Source organism: Amblyomma mixtum, chromosome 2 (assembly GCF_055824585.1).
Source record: "Amblyomma mixtum isolate Tamu chromosome 2, ASM5582458v1, whole genome shotgun sequence".
NCBI classification, from domain to species: domain Eukaryota; kingdom Metazoa; phylum Arthropoda; class Arachnida; order Ixodida; family Ixodidae; genus Amblyomma; species Amblyomma mixtum.
In genome coordinates, this window is record NC_143013.1 from 203,537,420 (window position 1) to 203,562,592 (window position 25,173).

At 46.7% G+C, this 25,173-nt stretch overlaps 2 protein-coding genes across 2 annotated transcripts; both read right to left on the reverse strand.

Annotated features, from left to right (window-relative positions):
- Positions 1 to 1,098: 1,098 nt before the first annotated feature.
- On the reverse strand, positions 1,099 to 4,214 carry LOC149362282 (glutathione S-transferase 4-like). The gene is made up of 5 exons (XM_089569681.1): positions 4,020 to 4,214; positions 2,783 to 2,841; positions 2,101 to 2,242; positions 1,661 to 1,831; positions 1,099 to 1,259 (listed from the first exon to the last, which is right to left on the reverse strand). The coding sequence occupies exons 1-5, from the start codon at positions 4,158 to 4,160 to the stop codon at positions 1,122 to 1,124; spliced, it is 651 nt and encodes a 216-aa protein (XP_089425807.1). The 5' UTR covers positions 4,161 to 4,214; the 3' UTR covers positions 1,099 to 1,121.
- A 13,494-nt stretch (positions 4,215 to 17,708) lies between these two features.
- Positions 17,709 to 20,954, reverse strand: LOC149362283 (glutathione S-transferase 4-like). The gene is made up of 5 exons (XM_089569683.1): positions 20,715 to 20,954; positions 19,354 to 19,412; positions 18,664 to 18,805; positions 18,221 to 18,391; positions 17,709 to 17,911 (listed from the first exon to the last, which is right to left on the reverse strand). Exons 1-5 carry the CDS (start codon positions 20,853 to 20,855, stop codon positions 17,774 to 17,776), a joined length of 651 nt encoding a protein of 216 aa, XP_089425809.1. The 5' UTR covers positions 20,856 to 20,954; the 3' UTR covers positions 17,709 to 17,773.
- Positions 20,955 to 25,173: the final 4,219 nt, after the last annotated feature.

Here is a 25,173-nt window from a genome sequence, read left to right on the forward strand (position 1 = left end):
ACTGCCGTAATGACGTGCTCAGTGCAGCGGCACTGCGCATGTGCTTGTATGATCAGACCTCTGAGTTCAGCCGTTTTGTTTTGTATTTTTGTTGTCATCGAAAAAAAATAAACTTCTCTTTTCATGCATGTCTCGTACAGCTCCTTGCAAGAGCGCCACAGAAGGCTCGTGCTTCACTTCTCTCCGCTACATCTAATGCGTCAATCGCTCGGACTTTGTTCGTGTGCGTTGTTTGAAAAGTCTGCATTTTACGAAGCGCAGGACATCGAGAAAGTCACTCGGTTCGTTTCTACTTATACCTAATGCGCAGAAGCACCTCCCGAAAGTTATTCGACCATCAAACTTGCAGATCTTGAACGGAAGCTTGTGAAATTATTTTGTGCGGTATATTTTGCACATAATTTTATACGCGACGCTATACGAAACGCAGAGCTCACAGTAGAAACGTGCCAGTGAACACCGTAAGCTAATGCACCGCATAAATACACTTTGTCCTCTTTCGTTGACGTATCAATTCCCGCAGCAAAATTTCGACGAGATTGGCTCTCTCACGGGAGGACAAGTCAACCTGGTTCTGCCGTGCTCATGTATACATCGGTATTTTGCATGGACCCTAAGGGAAAAAAAAACAACCAGTGCACCCACATTTACCAAAGTGACTGCTGTTTATAAGCAGTTCGTTACTGTGGAAAAGCGAGAGAGGCAATATCCCTGGTATTAGCAATGAGCAATGTGGCAAAGGGTACACGGTATTCATATAATTGCCACCGCAATGCTGCAATGGTTGAAAGCCTTTCACGCATTGTTTAAGACGTGAACAACATCACCTCAGCCGGTTTAGTTGGTGTCCCCGGCATTCTGCGACGGAGCGCAGTAAATGAAGTGACAGCGCCAGCCAGTGTGCTTATCAACATCACGTAGAAGCGCAGGTTCCTGCTTTCGTACCGCAGGAAGCTCAACTGCAGGAGGAGTTGCAAGCAGTGCCGAGGGCAGGTCTAACGGCGTTGGAGGCTAATTGCTAGGTGACTAAGGTAGAGGCAGAAGCAAAAATAAAAAAAGTTTATTGTATAGTTTTGGCTGTGAAAAGAAAATTCTTTGGGCTGAGACATTCATTTCCAGCTTCATTTGAGCTCAGCCCAGCGCTGCTGAAGGTGGGTGATGGCTGGCCTGTAGATCTCCTCGAAGTAGGCGAGCTCGGGCTTAACGCGCTCGTAGTAGCTGGCCAGATTGGGAAATTTGGCAGTGTCAACGGAGCCGTTCTGAAAAAGGAAAAAGGTCACAAAATGAGCAGTAGGTTCGGCGATGGCACGAATTGATATCAGCTGCACCGCACAAAGGCACAGGGTCGAAAGGCGAGACCGAAGAAAACAGGGCTGCTACTGATTGTGTGCCAGAGGATGATGACAGTGTTGCCGATTTGACCTCCACGCGGAGCAGGCGCGGGAAAGATCTAAGCGCGGCGAAGGCCTTGAAGTGACGTTAGAAGCAATCCATGATGTAAAATTGGGGGTTAAGGGAGACTCAGGGAAGCCAGAGTGGCAGTGAGGATTTGCTGAGTACGGCGCAGCAGGCATCGCAAGGCAGCGATTGCTAATATGTCCCATTAGAAGGACACAAGTTGGTCGGAACTAGGCGGTGGCGACGGGTACAAAATGCTGACCTCAAGAGCGATGGTCAGGTTGGAGATCAGGCAGAGGTCAGCGAGGGTGAGCTGGTCACCGACGGCGAACTTGCGATCACCAATGAGGTGCTCGAAACCATTGAGGACATAGTGCTCGAAGGCGGTAACTTCCTCCTCAGTTGGCTTGGTGTTCTCCCAGAAGCGGGGACGCTGCAAGAAAAGAATATAAAGGGGTGAAAATAAACGGGAAAGGAAGCGGGATGCAGCAGTGGAAGAAGCAAGGAACGAACTCTGAAGCAAGCAAATACGACTGCGCGAGGCACGAGTGCAGAGCAGGAGAGGGAAGAATGCCAAGTGTTAAAATGCGTTGCTGCCGCCAGTATCAGAGAAGTCTAGAGCAGTTAGATTGATATCATGGCTAGTACGTAGGCTGCAGAAGCCTGCACAATTAGAGCCGAAGGACAGAGGATGGTACTCACGAAGAATAGCAGCTGCTGGGGCTGGATCGTGCTGGCCACAGCGGCGAGAATCTGGTCGATGCGAGCGCGCTCCTTGTAGCAAGCCGGGTAGAGGTCAGACTCCGGGGCGTACTTGCGGAGGAGGTAGTAGGCGATGGCGGTGCTGGAGGAGAGGAATAAAAAAATTTTAGGGGGCAGTGGGGCAGGTGGCGTACGCGCTTGCAAGTGTAAGAACAACTGAGGCGGTAAGACAGTCCAGAATAAGTGCTGCATTACGATGCAGTAGTGTTGAAATGTCAGAATATCAGCTGGAGCTGCTCGTTACATTAGGAATGGCTCTTATTGCAGTGTGCTTGTCATGGCAGACGCGAGCGGGATTAAGCCGGTGTGCTGACGGTCCGTAGCCGTACGCGAGATGAAGGGCGTACAGAGGTCATATTAGACAGGCAGCGGACAATGAGATACAGGCCTCGGGGAGCCATACTTCAGCCCTGCATAAAAGTAGCGCAAGGAAGCACGGAGACAGGCTGGCGTGGAGGGCAAAGGTAGAGAGGAGTAAGACCCAGAGATCCAAAGACGAATAATGGCACGGGGTGCAAACCACAGCGATGCACCGTCAGGAACCGCGCTATATGGAACTGGCCTATTGATGTCCGATAAGGGCAGTGCAAAGTGGCCGAAGGTGAAGAGGAACGGGACATACCTCTCGTAAACCACGAAACCGTCATCGTCCAGGGTGGGCACCTTGTGGAAGGGGTTCAGCTGTGAAAGAAAATAAATAGAAGCGATGAACAGGGAAGAAAAAAAAGTAAGAAAGTTCGAACAGCGCAGGCCTAAGAAGGGCATCAACCGCCGGAGTTGAACTGTAAGTACTGGGCTGGCACGCAGAGTGCTTAAAGCTGAAAACCAGCACAGACCCGGTAGAACTGAACACGGGTCACGAAATGTACGGAACTAGCAAGAGTGGAAGGTGTAGAAAGGCAACGAATGGGAACTGCGCGATTTAAACATGAAATGGCGTAGGCGAGGAAACAAACAGAGTGAAGTGAAAACAATGAGAAGGGACGCAGAGGGCGTAACCGCTATGAACGTGAGGGAGGGTCTTAAGCAAGGTGAAAACGGGGGGGGGGGGGGGGGGGGGTTGTGATGCGGGCGTAAGCACGACAGCGCGCCAAAAGCTGCAGGCTACAGTGGAATACATAGTCAAGGAACCGGAGCCATGAGCAGACAATACAGAAAGCGGTTACGATGTCCAGAAAGGGCACGCCGCGAGGCAGCAAGAAAAGGAAGCGGTAAAAAAAGATAGCAGCGCGGCAGTAGCACTGTTAAGGGACCAGCACATGGCAAGCGGGAGAAAAGGAACGCAAAAGAAGCTGAGGGAAGGGCAGGTACCGACCAGATGGTAAAACCAAGGCGGGAAACCAAAGCAGAACAAGAAATCATCGTCGAACGGGCCTTAAAAGATAATAAAATGAGACCCGTGGACAAATAGTGAATCGCCGCAAGTAGGCCAGGCGAACTAAGCGCAAAAAGCACTCGCCCATACGGGAAGCAGCTGGTTGGACGGGCTGTATTTGACGAGCAGGAAACGTCAAGGGCGGAAGAAAAGAAAAACGACTGAGAAACCGGGAACCGCAAGGAAATGCGGAGGGCAGCAAAACTATGATCAAATTAAAATACGACATTAAAGGGGCTTTCGGAGAGCTGAGTGGCATTATCGGCGTTCAGCGAGATCACCGCAGCATATGGAAGACTAATGCAGCACTGCAATGTGGTAGGTAACATGCTGCGCATCAAGAAGCGCAGACGCCCACGCTCATGGCTGGCACTACGTAAGCGCACCTCGCATTAAAAACTGGGATAGTATCTAACATCTGGCTCTCTGCGAAGGAACAAAATAGCCCAGAGTGCTTAAAATAAAGCCCGCCACTCCCACACACCTTAAGGTAATCCTCGGCGAGGTGCTCCTTCTTGGCAAAGTCCAGGTTCTTGACGGTCAGCTCCACGCCCAGGTGCTTGGCGAGCGAGCGCACAAAGCCGCAGGGCGGGCTTCCGGGCAGGTTGTACAGGGTGACGGGCATGGCGGCGGCAGTTGTGGAGCAGCGGCGCTTCTTCGACCACGAACCGAGGACGGATGAGCGCGACTGGGCAGCGATTCCTCCGGCGAGCACCCTTTTTGATGGGCAGACCGGAGGGAGAGGGCACTGCGCTCTCGCCCGCCAGCATCGTTGTCCGCGACCCCTGGCGTCTCTGGATAGCGTCCGACCGGCCCGAACCCAGACAGAAGCAAGCACTGCAAAGCTGACGAGAATGAAGGAAAGGGGAAGGTAAGTGAAAAAAGTGCTTGCAACGTGGAACACGAGACGCCCCCAACAGCATGATTCATTGTTCGTGTAAAGCTAATCACGTTGCATGACTTCGCTGGGTAGATTAACCAGCAATTTTCTAGAGTGGTCCACACGTGCACGTAGTCTGGCAGCCCCAGAATTCCCATATATTCATCCAAATTTAAGAACTCAAGTGTTATACCGTTCAGGTGCTGCAGCAGCACATGAAAAATTAGAGATCACTGTGGCGACCCGCACTGGGAGAATGCGAAAGCATTGACCCCTCCTCGGCCCTCATCGCCTCTCTTTGCCTCTTTTTATCATTCTGTTTTTGTTAGCTAACTAATTTGAATACTGAATTAGTGCAATTACCAGATGCATTAATTAAAGATCGATTGATTTACTGCGATCATACCTTCGTTTATCTCAACCATTTTTGTTTTTCAAATTTGGCGCCCTGGTTGATTTCCTCTCCATTTACTATATCCCCGTCCAGCCTATTGAACCACCCAATCATTTTCACACGAAAACAGCGCAAACTACACAAAGGACGAAGAAAGGGGAGTCGAGACACAGGCGCTAACAACTGAAATTTTATTGCTCTGACACATCGGTAAATATAAACAAGGCATTGGTACAAGACATTGGTAAATATACGCAAGGAGTGCTCTCCTCACTGGAGTGACACGAGCGTTCTGAGCAGGTGCAGTGACCAAATCACGCGAGAGATAATTGAAGCCAAAAACATCGCAAGCCTAAAAGACCGCTGTGTCAGCACCCCATCGATAGCAATTCTGGATAAGGAATTTCGTTTCCTTGCGACAGCTCAGCATTCATGATTCCCTGCTCGTTTCTTGCTGCGATTGTCTATTTCATGTCTTATCCTTCTTGTTGTTTTTGATGCCTTGTGTATATTTACCGATGTGTCAGAGCAATAAAATATCAGTTGCTAGTCAGCGCCCGTGTCTCGTGTCCCCTTTCTGCATCCTTTGTGTAGTTTGCGCTGTTTTCGTGTGATGGAAAACCAACTAGCTCGTGCTGTGTTCTTCAATCATTTTCGCTGATAAACATTTAACTTATTAATCTATGTCACTGAAACTTTTTGTTCACTTGATTATGACTCACCAAATAGATTTGAATTCATTTAAAACTTTATTTCCACTTTGCCTATTTTCCGCTCTTTTTCCATCCATGGCTGCTTTACCGTCTACTCACTTTATTGACGTCCGCGCTATTTCGACGTTTTTCGTCATTTTTGGCTCAAATTAATTAACTGATCATCCTATCAACATTATTTTTCTTTTGGTGCAGCATCCTCACATCATCCTCTTTTGATTACAACACCTCGTTTGATGCTACCTCTTCTGATTATGTCACAACTGCTGCGGACACGACCCCGCCGACATAGCCTAGAAATTATTAATAAGCAATACCTCCTCTTTGGTGTAGACGCTTCGCACTGTTCGCGCGGGGGTTCACAGTAGCCAGGCTCTGAAACGGCGCCTCGGGGAAGCGGCCTTATGGCCGGACGCATCGCTGTAATGGCTTTGCGGGGCACCGGTGTTTGGTAGCATAGTACGACCTCGAAGCGTCCAGCAAAACCCGTCGATGTTGTGGAGTACCGGTGGAGTAGGTCCGTGCCATCTCACCCTCAGCCCCGTTCTTGGTTAGTGGCCCGGTCGCCCAGCCTTGAACACTCCCTCCTCAGTAGGAGAAGAGCAAGCTAGGGGAGGAAATAAGTGCATGGTTGGTTGGTAGGAACCACAGATGGCTCCCCGCGGAGGTCTTAACTCATGACGCTGAGGGCCGGGGCCGTTAGGCAGAAGACCTAAGCCTCTACTGGCTGGATCACATCACACATACTTCTAGTGTCTAAAAAACCGCGAAAAGCACTCGACGGTAAGTAGCTTGCTGGTCGGAAACACCCCCTAGGGTCGTGGAGGGGCCCCAGGTAGCTGGCCCCGTGTTAGGTTTTCCCGTCTCCGGCGTTCGGAGCCCGCTGCGTATGGTGGGTGGTCGGGCATCCCGTGAGTGGGGCCGCACCATTGGGCAATCTCGACGCTCTCCCTGCCCTGGCCAGGCAGGCCAGAAATGGAGTCGAGACAATCGAAGGATCAGAGCAAAACCCTCGCTGTTCGCGTTCCCATCCACACTTCTTAACCCATTCCTGATATCCTTTCAACCCATCATTTTACACATCCTTCCTGCTATTTCCCAGGGCAGATCAGGGGAGTCTCCCCGGGCCGGCTCCCCCGGCTGTGGCTTACTACAGTAGCTTTTCCCTTTTCTTTTTATTTTCAACCTACGGGTGGTAGAATTACCATTTGCCCACGGGCCTATTCTTTTATTTTCTAATTGGGTAAGCCTGTTTTACGTACGTGGTGCAAGAAAGGGGCTTGTTATTTTTATTTCCTTTTAGGTCGCCCCAACCTGATCATTGTTCGGGCATGGTGAAACGCTAGAAAATGAAAAAAAAAATTCTGTTAATTTTGCACAAAAATATAAGGACCAATTGCTTTGAGGCGGCAAGTGCAGCTCAGTAGATAACGCACCGATGTGAAGGTATTCAGAATCCTTACGATTATCTGGTCGTTCTTGAAACATTGTTTCCTTAACGCCGGTGTCGAGGAAAAGACAGTGCGGAACGAACAAAATTTCAGAGCTGGGTAGTTTTTGTGCTCAGCCAATTTGATATATCAACCAATCTTTGCAGTCAACTCGTTTTAATTTTTTCTATACAGATATATTAAAGAGTGAGAGGGTAAAAACTGCTCGAAATATTTCTATTCTCCACTGGATTCCATTCCTCTCCTACAGCGTACCCTACCTGATTGGTGTCGACGCAGCGGGACGACAGAACCATCTTCGGGCTCAAAGCCACTGCTATTGTTGCACCTTGGTGCGCCACCATAATAAATTGCGTTTCGTTTACTCCCGCTATAACGATATGTAAGGGTTGCGCCAGATAGCATGGCTTCGAATCGAGTGGGATTCATTAAAAGAGTGACAAAGTAGCAATAAATTTATGTGATTGTACGCTTTGTTTTGCGCTGACGGGGGAAATTAAGTTCGCTTTTGTAATCCGCTAAGGAAAAAGTAAAATGAACGCTGCAATATGTGTCGCTTCTTTATAAGGATTCCCTCAGCATCTTGATGCAATGAGCCCTGCAAACAAACCTGGGGCCCTAAGGGAAATAACACTTCAAATTAAACTGCCCTTTCGGTTACTCTAATGAGGTTCAGTGCGACAGTAATGGCGTTTTAATCTTAACATTTTTTCATAACAAACAGCCCTAATTCAAGGGTAAAAGTGTGTAGGGATATATGCGCAGTAAATATATTACTAAATGCTGCGGCAGCAGCCGCGGTGGTCCTTGATTTTGGCCTTTACCCACCCGCGACCAAAATTTCCGCTAAATAAAAGTGTTTCTCTCCCTGTCTCGGTTTGACCGGAAAGCCATCTTCCCCACGTACGGCTGGACTTTGTTGTCGCCGACGCTTGTTCTCACGCCCGCAAGCAAGCGCTATCTCGCGGATGACTGCGGGCGATCTGAAGATCCCGCATCTAACATTGGCTGAGGAGCTACGAGCACCACGCAAACCTAACTCTTGACCACAAAGGAGACTGAGCGAGCGCGGTCGTGTAAGCTGCGCTCCGCTTATTCAAGCGAACTTGCTGCCACACCATGACAAGCACAGGCGCTCGACGGACAAACGAGCCATTAAGAGCCTAGTCCGGCGCGATCTCCGCTCTGAGCCGGAGAGAAGCGGTTACATGTTCCAGAGGAGCGCTCATGCTTCGTTGCAGCTGTGTGGTTAGTCTCGAGTCTACGAACCACATCGCGGTTGAGTTGGCTCTAACAGGTTTTCGCTGCAAAAAGAGGAAAAGAGGTAGCTTACTCTGCTACCCCATAAACGTCATCTCGTGTTTGGAAATCGCATTCGTTGGCTTCAAAGCATTTAACCCGCCTGTTATCATCGGCTCCTGCTACAGGCCTCCTGACGCTGATGCCTCTTTTGTCATGCACTTTCACGATGCGCTCCAGTCCATAACCGCCTCATATCCGCGCACATCTTTGCTTATTTTGGCGACTTTAATTTCCCTCTCATAGCGTGGAATGACCTTGCAACAACATTAAACAAGCATACTATCGAGAGCGATTTTTTGAACTCTTGCCTCACATTTGATCTATCTCAGCTCGTCACCAACCCGACTAGGCAGGATAACCATTCTTCTAGCATTCTTGATCTCGTGCTCACTACTCATCCTGAGAACATTTCACCGCTTACGCACCTATCAGGCTTGGGTGATCACTCGGTAATCTACGGCACTTATCACAGTCCCTTATTACGCCCTGCAAAATTAACGAAAACATTGATGCTCTACGACAAAGGTGACTATGATGCCATGAATAACGACCTCACGGAATTCTGTAGCTCTCTCCTCTCAAACTTTTCAAATCGCTCTGTCGAAACTAAGTGGTCACTGTTCACTGATAAAATGCGCGAGCTCATCCGTACCTACATCTCTACTAAAACAGTCACCACACAGTCATCATCGCCATGGTTCAACGGAAAGTTAAAAAGGCTCCTTAACAAAAAGAAAAGGCTCTTTCGTTCTGCAAAGCATTTCAATGACACCCGCGCATGGGAAAAGTATCATGCTGCCGAAAAGAACTTTCTTTCTCACGCAGCACAAGCCAAAAAAACCTTCTTCTCATCACATTACCTGATATGCTTCACGAGTACCCCAGGCAATTTTCGAAGTCTATAAACCCAAAAGCAACCCCAACAATATCGCTTTGCGACGAACACGGTTCACCTATTCCACACACTTACACGGCTGAAGCATTAAATTATACATTTTCATCCAATTTTACCCACGATCCTGTAGGCGACATGCCTGACTATCCTTATATTGATTACCCTCATATGCCTGGCATACGTTTCGACCCGAACGGAATAATCGCGTTGACCGATTCCATGAAACTAACCTCATCTGCTGGTATAGATGAAATTAACACAAACGTTCTCAAGAATACTAAGAACGTTGTAGCTGTTATTCTTTATCGTATCTTCCAGCAATCACTCGAGTCCGGTATTGTACCCCACAACTGGAAAGTGGGGACAATCATTCCAATGCACAAAAAAGGCCCCCCATCGTCTAGTAAGAACTACCGTCCCATCTCCCTCACTAGCGTTCCCTCTAAATTAATGGAGCACGTAATTTACTCACACATCATGACCTTCTAGCAGTCTGTCAACTTTTTTGACCCTTCTCAACGCGGATTCCTGAAAAACTTATCCAGCTCTACCCAACCTGCACTCTTTACTCATGACATCAGTTCTAGTATGGACACGAACACACCCGTGGACGCTCTTTTCTTAGACTTTGAAAAAGCTTTCGACAAAGTTTCCCACCAACGCCTCTTATTTAAACTTTCGCGCCTAATCCTCCACCCACTAGTATACGATAGGCTCCTGAATTTTTTAACTAACCGCCAACAGTTTGTATGGGCTAACAATCATGCAATCTTTTCTCTCCCCTGTTACGTCCGGCGTACCTCAAGGCACGGTTTTAGGACCTCTACTATTTTTAATTTACATCAACGACCTCCGAAGTAATCTATCTTCCACCGTTCGTTTGTTCGCCGACGACTGCGTCATCTACCGGAGCATCACTTCTAACAGAGACACTTACCATCTGCACTGCAACATAAAATTTGTGAAAGAGTGGTGCGCAAACTGGCTAATGTCTTTAGACGTTAATGAAACAACGCTAGTATACGTTCATCGTCGTCAATCGTATCCTACTCCCAATTACACCCTTCGCGGTTCCATGATGTGACACACATCGTCATATAAATATTTAGGTATTAGCCTAACACATGATTTCTCTTGAACCACCCACATAATGAATATAACCATCGAAGCTAACCGTGTTCTTGGTTACCTAAAGCGTAACTTGCGTTTGGTACCTGCTTCCGTAAAACTGTCCGCCTATTTAACTCTTGTCTGTCCTAAACTTGAATATTCATGCTCAATCTGGGACCCCCGCCAAAATAACCTAGCCAAAACCCTTGAGTACGTCCAGAGCCGCGCGATAAGATATCATACGAGCGTAACAGCATTCAAAACAAAAACTAACCTCCCCAGCCTTGAATCCCGTCGAAAAATACCCAGACTCTGCCTTTTCCACAAGTTTTATCATTCGCATTTCAGTCAATCCTTATCACCCCTGCATACCGCCATTCACTTCGCATCAGTCATCCGAAAGCTGTTCATACACCTCGAGCATATACTTCTGCGCACCTAAAATCATTCTTCGGCCCGACCGCAAGAGGTTGGAACGACCTCCGCGCTGAATCCATCCTGGCCTGGAATACTTCAAATCATACATCACTATTTTTTTTTCAATGATATGTATGTCCACCCCTCATGTAATGGCCCTAGTGGGCCCTTGAGGTACTAATAAATAAATAATTACAAATGATAACTATTACCACCGCTCATGTACTGCCCCTAGTGGGCGTTTGAGGTACTCATAAATAAATAAGTAATTTCAAATGATAACTATTACCCGCATCTTGTGCGGCACTCCACAAAGATGAAACTCAAACGTTCGGTTTTCATATCTGGAATAATGTCGATTGCCGAAATAAAAAAGGTTAATTGATACGTCTCTTCGATACCTTTTTTGGTTTGGTTTGGTTTGCTTTATGGGGTTTAACGTTCCAAAGCGACTCAGGCTATGAGAGACGCCGTGGTGAAGGGTTCCGGAAATTTCGACCACCTGGGGTTCTTTAACGTGCACTGACATCGCATAGCACACGGGCCTCTAGAATGTCGCCTCCATAGAAATTCGACCGCCGCGGCCGGGATCGAACCCGCGTCTTTCGAGTCAGCAGCCGAGTACCATAACCACTGAGCCACCGCGGCGGACAAAATGTCTTCAAATTGCCAAATTAGCTTATAAAATGCATCGTCAACTTGATTCTCATGGATTCTTCAAGCAAGAGCAGTGATTACTCGTTCTTACAAAAATCATATGAAATTTAAAATTTAATCTCTGATCCAACACGAAATACAGCTACTTCAGCAACTATAAATGATCAAATATTATGAGCAGTACAGATATTATCATAGCGAGTGCGCATGAATCCACTGTAGCAGATCACTCGCCAATTTTCTGTCTGCTGCGTATGAATCGGGATACTTCTACGCAAATGAGCGCTGCATCAAAGGCAAGCATTATGAACTCCTTCAAACTGAAACATGCAATTTAAATCTCAATAACATTTATGATACTAATGTCATACTGAACTTGAAAATTTTATACAGGGTCGTGTATCTGCTGTGTTAGATTGTACATCGTGCACTACGCGCAGGTACAGGTATGAAAAATATGAGAGGGAACAAACTTCACGCAGAAAATTGCAAATTTCTTGGTTATTTCTCTACTAAATTGCGCAACGACATTGGGATATTGTAGGCGCAGACGAAAACTAGTTAAAGAGAGAGAAAAACTGCGCTTGTCACAAATAATAGCGGAGTAATCAATAAATGAATGCTCCAACTGTGTTCCCCACTCATATTTTTCATACCTGTACGAACAAGCTTTGTGCCCATTGATGAACAAGTACCTATGCACTTGCAGCTCTTAAAGAGGAGGATAAATATACCCACAATTTTACATTTCATAAAAAAACGTCTATCATTTAAAGCAGTTTAGATCATACAGAAATTACGTAGTGGCTTTAATTCGTAGAAGAAAGAAAGAATACAACGCTTCGACAGTAAAACACCGCAAAGGCGACTCCTGTAAAATGTGGGAACGGCTAAATGCCAGAATCGGAAAACCAAGAAAACAACACGTAGTACCTGAAGTGAAGTAGTGTTGAAGTGATGGACTTCAACACATCTGATTGATCCAACAATTACTTTACAAACACTGGCTCTGAACTAGCAGGAATTATCGCTGATCTACCGTGCTCAATTAATTGACGACGTGTTCATGAGGCATTCTTACTGCGGGCCGTTGCTGATTCTCAAACCACAGAAGTCGTAAATACTCTCGCCAAAAACAAGCCAACAAGGAATGATGGGGTAAGTGTGAGAACACTGAAGGAGAAAGTCTGCCGTCTTGCGCCAGTCCTGGCAACAATTTTGAATCGTGCTATTTAGGAAAGTATTTGTCCAGATATTTTGAACATCGCTAGAGTGATATCAATTCACAAACACGGTGACTGTAATAACCGAAGCAGTTACCGTCCAGTTTCGTTTTTGAGTATGATTAATACAGTGTTCGAAAAACTGTGTTCCAGAGCAACTAAGAGACCACTTAAAAAAGGATTAAAAGCATATCTGAATCTCAACCTGGTTTCACGAACAACAGGTCAACATCTACAGCAGTAATGACACTGTCTCAACAGCAATGTACTATCGGGGACAAAAGTGGTATACTCCACGAGGCAGGAGCCGAAGTAATGGAAAACTGCGTTGCAACGCCATCTACAGCCGTCATCTGGGAGCAGGCATCGCGCTTGGCTTGTTTCAATGTTTGGTGCTTTAGCTCGCCAAAATGCCGCAGTTTTCCGTTGCCCCGGCTCCCGCCGCATGGAATATACTACTTTTGTCCCGGATAGTACATGCTTGCTAAATAATGAAATAGCTGTTGCTTTGCTCCTATACTTATAGAAAGATTTTCACACTGTTAATCATTCAATCTTAACAGGAAATCTAGATCACTATGGCTATAGAAATTTCCCTCGAGTTCTTTAGAGCTACCACACTAACAAAAAACAATAATTCACCTCAAAACTTAGAATCACCTCAGTTTGTGCGCCAGTTTGCCAAGGATCAGTTTTAGGCACTGTACTGTACTGTCTTTACGTTAATGGATTCCCTCTCTGCTTGGCAAATTTCCAAACGGTGATGTAAGCTGATCACACTGTGATAATGTTTTCAGGGAACATTCTAACTGATATTGAGGCTACTATAAACTACTTATCTCACATCTCCGCGTGATTTCAAGCTATCAAATCAACAATACATGCTGCTAAAAGAAAGCCCGTTCTGTTTAGGTCAAGGCACAAACCTACCATTGGTACTCAGTTGCACAGTTGCATTGATAACACTTTAATTCAGCAAGTTGACGCAAATAAAGACCTCGCTGTAACATTACACACTCATATTAACTGGCAGAAACATATTGAAACCTTGCTTCAGCTTCCTAAACCCTGCTCAGAACATGTCGGGTCCTGGACATATCTATGCTGAAGATCATTTTTTTTTCTCTCTGTTATTGTCGCCTACATATGCTGCGAGTTCCGGGCTAGTACATACAGGTCCCATATAGATCCCATTATTTCTCTGCATAAAAGAGCTGTGGGTATGGTACCCTTCTCCAGCAGGTTCCAGCTAGTCCAGCGCCCCTTTCTTCAACAGGTTACAGATACTTCTGCTTCCTTTGCTCTGCGAAATAAGAACTGAAGTGGTAATAAATACGAGCATACATAATAATTACCCGCTTTCAATTAATGTAGTTGTGTTGCCTAGAAGTAATGCAGAAAATGCAAGCAATATTAGCTCTAATTACCCTGTTACCCGAAACACCTATGGATAGCGCCTAATTCAATATCACACGGCCAAAGTATAAAGTACGGTGCCATTCGAAATCAAAATAGGTAGCATTTTTTTTTATTAAGCTGTTCTACTTTCTGAAAATTTAGAGTTATGTTAGCTACCCATGTCGTATGCTGAGGTTCGACCGCTATTGTTCTGTTGACTGAGCAGGTGTAACTGAGTCATATGCGAATTTGTTGCTGAAATAACGAGCGTATCATGGGCCTCTAATTGCTTCGGCTACTGGCCCAGCAGATTTTGCAAGTGTTCTTGTACTCCACTTGAAATAAAGAAGAAAGGAAGAACGAAATAAAGGAAGGTAGAAAGAAGGAAGGAACGAAGTGGAAAGACAGAAAGAGAGAAAGAAAAAAAGAAAGAGAAGAAGAAAAAAAGAAAGAAAGAGAGAAAGAAAAAAGAAAGAAAGAGGGAAGGAAGAAGGATAGAAAGAGAAAGAAGGAAAGAAAGAAAGAATGAATGAAAAAAGAAAGAGAGAAGGAAGGAAAAAGAAAGAAAGAAGGGAGGAAAAAAGAAAGAAAGAAGTGAGGAAGAAAGAAAGAAAGAGAGAAAGAAAGAGAGACAGAAAGAGAGGAAGAAAGAAAGAAAGAGAGAAAGAGAGAGAGAAAGAAAGAAAGAAAGAAAGAAGGAAAGAAGGAAAGAAAGGAAGAAAGAAAGAGAGAAGGAAAGAAAGAGAGAAGGAAAGAAGGAAAGGAAGGAAGGAAGGAAGGAAGGAAGGAAGGAAGGAAGGAAGGAAGGAAGGAAGGAAGGAAGGTTGGGTGTGTCCTGTTCTTGGCCTTGGCATTGCAGATTCAGCCGTTTCAAAAAGTTCCCTCAAAATGTGCTCTTCTCAAGATTCTCTTATTGATAATACTTTTGAGGGACAATGTAGTGCATCATACACCTGCACCGTGGGGCATTGATCCATTAAGGGTTGCCCCGATCATTAAAGTGGGGCTGGCAGCTGCCAGACCAAGAAATACACGCATAAATGGATGTTTATGTATTGAATAGCAATCGCTTATTTGTAATTTATTTTTTTATTGACATGTCCAATTTTGTACCCTCCTAAAGTATCGTGGAAGGTTAAGGCTTAATTGCATACGATATATGCTTTCAGCAATGAAAGTTGAATTGGCGCATATTCTCCTTACCATGAAGAACCCCAGGCGGTCGAAATTTCCGGAGCCCTTCACTACGGCATCTCTCATAGCCTGAGTTGCTTTGGGACGTTAAACTCCAATAAACCAAAACCAAAGTCGGCCTTGTCGAATGCTCATGGAACCCGAGCTCGCGATTTGTGAGAAACGTTTATCATTCCTTTTCCCTGCACGGTGAGAGATTCAGCACAACTCCACCCAAACGCTCCGGGAACACTTACACAATATGTGTCGAGAATGTACAATCCCGTTTGTCACGTGTGGTTCTCTTTCTCTTGTCCCGTCTATTTGCGCAGTTATTTTTTGTTCTGATAATGTACAATGTTAACGCCATTTGTACCGGTCCACGTATTTTCTGTCCCATTGTTTTGTTTGTGTGAGGTCAGAATTCCGCCGCGTCCAGCAACCGCTCGCTCGCCCACATTGCTCGCCGTCATTACGTCACATTCATGAAGTCATAATCTGGCGACCAAACAACACTTTTTCTGACACGCGCCACAGGACGTTGCGCTTATTTCGCAAACTGGCCTTTTAATGGCAGCGCATTAACACTCAGGAACATTCGGTAGCTGAGACATGGCAACTACATCGCTGTATGCTGATTTGAAGCAGCTCGGCCACGAGAACAGCTAGGCTCAGCAAAGGTAAAAGAAGCGCTTATTAGGTATTGCAATCTCGGAAGCTGTCTTAAAGAGTGCAAAGCGTTTTAAATCACGATTTTCGTTGAAAAATAACTGCTCTCGAATCCTTTTTTTCCATCTCATAACGTTTCCTTAGGAGCTAGCGGAAACCATGGAACCAATCTGACGCTGCAATTATAGTGCCGCCATCAAGCGAAAAGTTATTTTTAAGAACTTCTATTTGGGCTAGATGGTTCATTGTACTCAAGGAAAAACAGCAGCGCCGAAAAACAGACACACACCTGAAGAACGACGTAGGACAAGCGCTCGTCCTACATCGTGCGGCAGCTGTGTGTGTTTCTCGGCGCTACTGTTTTCCTTTTTTGAAAAGTTATGCTCACTGCAGAGCAGTATTAAAACCCGCAAGCCGGTCGAGACTGCGACGTGGACGAAAAGAATGTTCGCAGCTGTTGGAGAGGGCAGCATGACGAACTTTTTGCTTGCGCCGCAACCGAGGGCCTTCACGGGCCCGAAGAAAGGACGCCATCCCGAAGTGGAATCAGCTGTAGCAGAGTTCGTGAAATCACGGAGGTAAGCAGCACTTCCAATGACCACAGGAGTGCTGCACGTGGCGAGAGAGCTGGCAAGGGAGCGACGCATTCTACGGAACCAGTGAAACGCGACAGTTTACTTCGACAGGTAGCATCAAGCGCGCGTCGCTAGGAGTTGCAACTAGATTGGCTGCGTGCTTGTGCTGAAAGTTCAGAATTACCAGTGCTCCTGATCACACAGAGGATTGTGCACTATACGAAGAGGAGAGTGACAACGAGGTCAGCGATGAGGAGTGAGCGAGAGCAGGTTCGTGGAAATTAAAGCCGGCTGCGCGCAGTCGTTCTGGATTGCTTCTTCGGCAGTCTTACATTCGAGGAAAGTTTCTCTATTCAGTCCTCAAGTTCCCGGTGCCGGCTTACAATCATGGGCGGCCTTGATTCAAGCATATGCGGCACACATCCGGACCAAGTGAAACACTGTACAAAATACTACGTAGGGTTTTGATCGCCGTAACACAACAAAAATTAGCACTGGAACGAGATCCTGGCTCTAGCGCCGATGAGAGAAGCTGTGCTTGTGTTTACAAACGCACGATCATGCTATACTTTCAACGCACATGAAAGTAATGCGGAGAAGCATCGCCAGAAGTTTATTCGCCGCCGAGTTCAGAGTACAAAAGGACAAGTCCCCTAAAAAATATTTGGTCAAAAGTACAACACGTTGTCCCCTTTCCATGGCATACTGATTTGCAAAGCCTAAAGCTGGGCAAGTTCGATAATGGTCATGATGAAGAAATAGCGCAAAAGCAACACAAGGGACAGAAAGGAAACGACGCAGACAAGCGTCTGCGTCGCCATTTTCTCATCATACCGATGTGGACAACGGAATTGTGACCTGATTGGTTCTCTCACAATCAACATACTTCCACTTTGCGAACGTTCACATCGACATTATAAATATGCACCTTGAAAAATAAAAGATGGGTTTATGACGGCCGAAAAGTGAAAGCTGCAATACCCTTCAATTTGCAGCCGAGTATCGTGGTGTAAAATGCGCGATGGTCTTAATTATGCGACCACGATACTGCAATTATTGAAAGGCTCTAGCGCTTGGTGTGAATTGAACATCATTATCTAAGCCGGCTCGGTTCGTGTTCCAGGCGTTCTGTGGCAGAACGAGGGAAAGAAACGCCAAGCGGTGTATCAATCGGTGTCCGAGAGACCACGGCATCGTATAGGCAAGTTTGCGGGTAAGAGATACTGCAGGAGAGTTGCATCCGCCGTGATAAATTGAAAAAAAAAAACGGCGTCGGCGAAAACAGTGAAGAGACGAGGGTAGTGGTAAAAGTAAAGAACGGTAGTTTATTATATATGTTTGGCTGACAAGAGTTTCTCAGCTAAGGCATTCGTTGCCAACTTCACTTGAGCTCAGCCCAGCGCTGCTGAAGGTAGGTGATGGCCGGCCTGTAGATCTCCTCGAAGTAGGCGAGTTCGGGCTTAACGCGCTCGTAGTAGCTGGCCAGCTTGGGGAATTTGGCAGTGTCAACGGAGCCGTTCTGAAAAAGTGTGGAGTGAGAACAAAGAATGAACGGCGTCCACTAAGGGTGCAGCATGGGATGTCGATGCAGTGATGTTCAACGGTTCTCCACGCGTAAGTGGTAGAAAGAAAGGCTTGGACATGACGTTTGAAGCAGGGCACGATCTAAGATTACAGATTAAGAGAAGCTCAGAGAAGCGGGAGTGGCAGTGAGAAATTCCTGGGTACGCGACATTGGACATAGAAAGTAGTGATAGCCAACATGCGTCATCAGAAGGAGGCAACTGATTTTAACAATGTGGCGGGGGGTGGGGGATAAGATGCTCACCTCAAGAGCGACGGACAGGTTGGAGATGAGGCAGAGGTCAGCGAGGGTGAGCTGGTCACCGAGGGCGAACTTCCCATCAGAAATGAGGTGCTCGAAGCCATTGAGGACATTGTGCTCGAAGGCGGTAACCTCCTCCTCAGTTGGCTTTGTGTTCTCCCAGAAGCGAGGACGCTGGAAGAAATGAAGAAAAGAAACTGGTGAAATCAAACGAGAAAGGAAGCGGGATGCAGTAGTGCAAGAAGCATGGAACGAACTCTGAAGCGAGCATATACTACAGCGTGAGTCACGAGTGCAGAGCAGGAGAGGAAACAATGCCAAGTGTTGAAATGCGCTGGTGCCGCCAGTAGCGGAGACGTGGAGAGCAGTTAGACTGATGTCACGGCTAGTACGTAGGCTGCAGAAGCCTGCACAATCAGAGGCGAAGGACAGAGCATGGTACTCACGAAGAACAGCAACTGTTGGGGCTGGATCGTGCTGGCCACAGCGGCGAGGATCTGGTCGATGCGAGCGCGCTCCTTGTAGCAAGCCGGGTAGAGGTCAGACTCCGGGGCGTACTTGCGGAGGAGGTAGTAGGCGATGGCGTTGCTGGAGTACAAGGACAACAAAAATTAGGCGACAGCGGTGCAGGTGGCGTACGCGCTTGCGAGTGCAAGAACTGAGGCGCGAAGGCGGTACGGAGACAGTCCAGAATAATTGCTGCATTATGATGCAGTAGTATTGGAATGTCGAAATATCAGCTGGGGCTGCTCGTGACATTAGGAATGGCTCTTATGGAAGTGTACTTGTCCTGTCAGATGCGAGCGGGATTAAGCCTTACTGCTGACGGCCCTTCGCCGTACGCGAGATGAAGGGCGTACAGAGGTTATATTAGACAGGCAGCGGACAGTGAGATACACGCCTCTGGGAGCCATACCTCAGCGCTGCAAGAAAGTAGCGCAAGGGAGCACGGAGAGAGGCTGGGGTGGGGGGCAAATGTAGAGAGGAGTGAGATGCAGAGATCCAAAGATGAATAGTGGCACGGGACACAAACCACTGCGATGCACCGTCAGGAACAGCGCTATATGTAACTGGGCCAGTGATGTCGGATAAGGGCAGTGCAATGTGGCCGAAGGTGTAGAGGAACAGGGACATACCTCTCGTAAACCACGAAACCGTCATCGTCCAGGGTGGGCACCTTGTGGAAAGGGTTCAGCTGTCAAAGAGAATAAATAGAGCGGATGAACAGGAAAGAAAAAGAATTCTAAGAAAGGTAGAACAGCACAGGCCTAACAAGAGCAAGGGTGCTCTGGATGAGAGCTGACGGGCGGCCATTGTCAGCAGGAGCTCAAATGTAAGTGCTGGGCTGGCACGCAGAGCGCGGAAAGCTGAAAACCAGCACAGACCCGGTGGAACTGAACACGGGTTACGAAATGTACGGAACTAGCAAGGGCGGAAGGTGTAGAAAGGCAACGAATGGTAAATGCGCGCTTTAAATACGAAGCGGCGTAGGCGAGGAAACGAACACAGAGTGAAGTAAAAAGGACGAGAAAGGACTTAGGGGGCGGAACCGCTATGGACGTGACGGAGGGGCTTAAGTAAGGAGAAAATAAGGTGGGGGAAAGTTGTAATGCGGTAGTAAGCAAGACGACTCGCCAAAAGCTGCAGGCTGCAGTGGAATACATAGTCAAGAAACCGGAGCCACGAGCAGAAAACACAGAAAGGTTGCGATATCCGGAAAGGGCACGCCGCGAGGCAGCCAAAAAAAAGGAAGCGGTAAAAAAAGATAGCAGCGCGGTAGCAGCACTGTCTTAAGCGACCAGCACAAAGCAAGCGGGAGAAAAGGACCGCCAAAGAAGCAAGTACCGACCAGATGGTAAAACCGCGGCGGGACGCCAAAGCAGAACAAGAAATCATCGTCGAACAGGCCTTAAAAGATAAAATGCGAGCGTGGACAAAGAATGAATCGGCGCAAGCAGGCGAGCCAAATTAAGCGCAAAAAGCACTTTCCCATATGGAAAGCAGCTGGTTGGACGGGCTGTATTTCACCGAGGAAATGTCAAGGGCGGAAGAAAAAAAAAAAAAAAGAGTCCTGTTGTACTCTTTTTCGTTGTCCTTCGTTTAGCGCTGTGGTTTGCAAGAAACATGTACCAACTAGCTCAACTCTCCGTTTTATTGAAGAAAAGAAAAACGACTGAGAAACCGGGACACTGCAAGGAAAGGTGGAGGGCACGAAAACCATAATCAAATTAACACACGAAATTAATGAGCCTTTCGGAGAACTGAGCGACACTTCCGGCGCTCAGCCCAATCACCGCAACATATACGAGACTAATGCAGCACCGAAGAGAGGTAGGCACCATGCTGCGCATCAAGAGGCGCACACGCCCAGGCTCATGACTGGCACTACGTAAGCGCACCTCGCATTAAAAACTGGGATAGTATTCAACATCTGGCTCTCTACGACGGAACAAAATAGCCCAGAGTGCTTAAAATAAAGCCCGCCACACCCGCACACCTTAAGGTAATCCTCGGCGAGGTGCTCCTTCTTGGCAAAGTCCAGGTTCTTGACGGTCAGATCCACGCCCAGGTGCTTGGCGAGCGAGCGCACAAAGCCGCAGGGCGGGCTTCCGGGCAGGTTGTACAGGGTGACGGGCATGGCGGCGGCAGTTGTGCAACGGTGCTTCTTCGACCACGAACCGAGGACGGATGAGCGCGACTGGGCAGCGATTCCTCCTGCGAGCGCCCTTTTTGATGGGCAGGCCGGAGGGAGAGGGCACTGCGGTCTCGCCCGCCAGCATCGTTGTCCGCGACCCCTGGCGTCTCTAGATAGCGGCCGGCCGGCCCGGAACCAGAAAGAAGCAAGCACTGCATAGCTGGCAACAATGAAGGAAAGGGGAAGGCGAGTGAAAAAAGTGCTTTCAACGTGGAACACGAGACGCCTCCAACCACATGATTCATTGTTCGAGTATAGCTGATCTTGCTGCATGACTTCGCTGGGTAGATTAACAAGCAGTTTCTAAGAGCGGCGCACACGTGCACGTAGTCTGGCAGCCCCAGAATTCCCATATATTGATCCAAATTTAAGAACTTAAGTGCTATACCGTTAAAGTGCTGCAGCAGCATATGAAAAATTAGAGATTGCTGTGGCGACCCGCATTGGGAGAATTCGAAACCATTGACGCCTCCACGGCACTCCTCGCTTCTCTTTGCCTTTTTTTATCATCTGCTTTTTGTTTGCTAGCTAATTTTACTGCTGAATTAATGCCATTACAGGTATCTGATGCTTTAATTAAAGATCGATTTATTTGCTTTGATTATACCTTCGTTTATCTCAACCATTTTGTTTTTCAAAATTGGCGCCGTGGTTGCTTTCCCGTCCACTTACTTATCCCGATCCAGCCTATTCAAATAGCCCGTGGTTTTTGAGGATTAATATTTAATTAATTAATCTATGTCAGTGAAGCAATTTTTTCAACTAATTATCACTAATTAAATATATTTGAATTCATTTAAAACTTTATTTTCACTCTGCCAATTTTTTCACTATTTTGCCGCCCACGGCTGTCTCCCGTCTACTCACTTCATCGACGTCCTCACTATTTGGACGTTTTTTCAATACTTAGCTCAAATCAGTTAACTAATCATCCTATCGACATAATTTTTGGCGCAGAATCCTCACATCATCCTCTTTCGCTTACAACCACTCGTTGATGCTATGTCTTCTGGGAACTTCACAAGTGCTGCGGACACGTTTTGGTGACACGACCCCGCCTACATAGCCTATAAATGATTTCTCATTAAAGAGAAATACCTCCTTTTTGGTGTAGTCGCTGCGCGCTGTTGGGACATGGTGAAACGCTAGAAAATGGAAATTTTCTGTTATTTTGCTCACAGAGATAAGAACCGATTGCTTTGAGGCGGCAAGTGCAGCTCAGTAGAGAACGCAACGGAGCGAAACAAATCAGAGTCCTTGCGATTCTCTCGCCAGAGTTCTTGAAGCATTGTTTTCTTGACGCCTGTGTCGAGCAAAGGATAGTGTTTAGCGAAAAAAATTTCAGAGCTGTGTAATTTTTGTACTCAGCCAATATTATACATCAACGAATCTTCAAGGGCTAGTCGTTTAATTTTTTTTGTGTGCGATATATTAAAAGTAGGAGGGTAAAAATTGATAGGGGTTTAGCGTAGCTAAACCGCGTAGGCATGCGAAAGCTGGTGTTCATTTTTCAATTGGAGGGGGCCATTTAAACTCCGCCTTAGGGGTGTAACATATCTTTAGTGGGTTAATGCCCATGTATTCTGAATTGGTAATTCCTACTTCAGGTTCATAGATGGCGGCGAATCCCCATATACCACTACCAGTGCAGTGGTGCAGCGGTTCAGAGATGCGCTACTGCACTGGCAGGTGGCTGTTTCTATCCCAGCAGCCCGTCGGGATTCTGCGACCCATGTTGCTCTTCCCAAGCAACCTCTGGCGCAGATGGCACGACGCTCGATCGGACTTACCCGAGCTTACCCGAGTTACTAGCCGAGCTTACCCGAGTAGCTACCCGGGTTGCTAGGCAACCCGGGTGGCAGCAGGGTGGGTCACGGACCACGCGATGAGCGGTTAGACCTGGCGTAGTATTGCTTTCGCAATAAAACTGCTCGAAATATATTAATCCTCCACTCGATTTCATTCGTCTCCTACAGCGTACCCTGCCTCGCTGGTGTTGACTCAGCGGGATGAGCGACCCATCATAGGGCTGAAAGGCATTGCTATTGTAGCACCTTGATACTTGACCATAATAAATTGCGTTTTCTTTGTTCACGCTATAACAATATTTAAGGGTTTCGCCGGAAGGCATGGCTTCGAATTAAGCGGGATTCATTAAAATGGTGGGAAAGTAGCAATAAGGTTATGTGGCTGTGCGCTTTGTTTTGCGCAGACGGGGGAAATTAAGTTCGGTTTCATAATTCGCTTAGGAAAAAATAAAATGAACACTGCAATATGTATCGCTTCTTTATATGAATTCCCTCAGCCTCTTGATGTAATGAGCTTTGCAAACAAACCCGCGGTCCTAAGTGCAATAACGCTTCAAATTATACTGCCCTTTCGATTACTCTAATGAGGTTCAGTACCTCAGTAATGAAGTTTGTTCGTAACATTTTTCCAAAACAAACAGCCCTAATTCAAGGGTAAGAGACTATATGGATATATTCGCAGTAAATATATACGGCAGCAGCAGCCGCGGTGGTCCTTGATTGTGGCATCCACCCACCCGCGACCAAAATTTCCGCTAAATAACCGTATTTCTCTTTCTCTCGGTTTGACCGGGAAGCCATCCTCCCCACGTACGGCCGCACTTTGCTGTCGCCGACGCTTCTTCTCACGCCCACAAGCAAGCGCCATCTCGCGCATGACTGCGGCCGATCTGAAGATCCGGCGTCTACCATTGGCTCAGGAGCTACGAGCACCACGCAAACTTAACTCTTAACCGCAAAGAAGTGTGAGCGAGCGGGCTCGAGTACGCTGCGCTCCGCTTAGTCAAGCTGCAACACCATCACAAGCACAGGCGCTCAACGGACAAACTAACCATTAAGAGCCTAGTCCCGCGCGATCTCTGCTCTGAGCCGGAGAGAAGCGGTTACATGTTCCATAGGAGCGCTCATGCTTCGTTGCGTCTGGGTAGTTAGAAGAGAGTCTACGAACCACGTCGCGGTGAGTTGGCTCCAACAGGTTTTCGCTGTTAAAGGAGGAAGTAATTTCAAACGATGATAACTATTACCCGCATCTTGTGCAGCACTGCAGTAAGATGAAATTCAATTGGTAGAGCGACTGCTCCGGTGAAGCGGTGGTCCCGGGTTCGAACCCCGGACCAGGGCGAATTTTTCTTTAACTACGAAGTTTCTGAGAAAGCTGTATAGCTTTCCTTTGTAGCCGTATGGCTGCGCTCGGGTGGATGCCAATGAGTAATTACTCCCTTATTATGAAATTCAATCGTTCGGTTTTTATATCTGGAATACTGTCGTTTGCCGAAACAAAACAGGTTATACTGATACGGCTCTTCAATACCTTTTCTGATGTCTTCAGATTGCCAAATTGGCTTATTAAATGCGTCGTCAACTTGATTCTCATGAATTCTTCAAGGATAAACAATGATTACTCATTCTTACAAAAATTATATAATATTTAAAATTTAATTTCTGATCCAACACGAAGTACAGCTACTTCAGCTAATATAAATGATGACGTATTATCAGCACGGATAATATTGTAGCGAGTGCGCACGACTCCACTATAGCAGATCACTCGCAAATTTTCTGCCTGCTGCGTATGAATCGAAATACTTCAATAATGCACCCATAATGCACCAAAGCATTATGAACTCTTGAAAATTGAAATAAGCAATTTCAATCTCAATAACATTTATGATACAGATGTCCATATTGAACTTCAAAATACTGTACAGGCTCTTGAAAGGGCTGTATTAAATTGTACATCGTGCACTACCCCCAGCTACGAACAACCTTTGTGAACATGGATGAACAAGTATACACTTGCAGCTCTTAAAGAGGAAGATAAATGTTCCCACAAGTTGACTCTTCATAAAGAAAACGATTATTATTTAGAGCACTTTAGATAATCAAGGAATTAAGTAATGGCTTTAATTCGTAGAAAAAAGAAATAATACAACACTCTGAGAGAAAAACACCAAAAAGTAAACCCCCGTAAAGTGTCGGTAGGGGTAAATACCGGAATCGTAAAAACCAAGAAAACTGCACGTAGTACCTGAAGTGATTGACTCCTACACAGCTGATTGATCCAACAATTACTTTACAAACACTGGCTCTGACCTAGCAGGCAGTCTCGCTGATCTACCGTGCTTAATTAATTGACGACATGTTCATGAGGCTTTCTTACCGCGGGCCGTTGCTTATTCTGCCTGTTATACGGCAGCTCGCCGCTAAGAAGGAACTCGCTGCTCGCGCTCAAA

Excerpts from the sequence above, each read along its gene's own strand:
- LOC149362282 (XM_089569681.1), bottom strand. The coding sequence starts at position 4,160 with ATGCCCGTCACCCTGTACAACCTGCCCGGAAGCCCGCCCTGCGGCTTT. Across the intron at positions 2,842-4,019 it reads TCGCCGAGGATTACCTTAAG|CTGAACCCCTTCCACAAGGT; the intron begins GTGTGTGGGAGT and ends TTTCTTTCACAG. Across the intron at positions 2,243-2,782 it reads GGTTTCGTGGTTTACGAGAG|CACCGCCATCGCCTACTACC; the intron begins GTATGTCCCGTT and ends CCTCTCCTCCAG.
- LOC149362283 (XM_089569683.1), bottom strand. The coding sequence starts at position 20,855 with ATGCCCGTCACCCTGTACAACCTGCCCGGAAGCCCGCCCTGCGGCTTT. Across the intron at positions 19,413-20,714 it reads TCGCCGAGGATTACCTTAAG|CTGAACCCTTTCCACAAGGT; the intron begins GTGTGCGGGTGT and ends TCTCTTTGACAG. Across the intron at positions 18,392-18,663 it reads CCCAACAGTTGCTGTTCTTC|CGTCCTCGCTTCTGGGAGAA; the intron begins GTGAGTACCATG and ends CATTTCTTCCAG.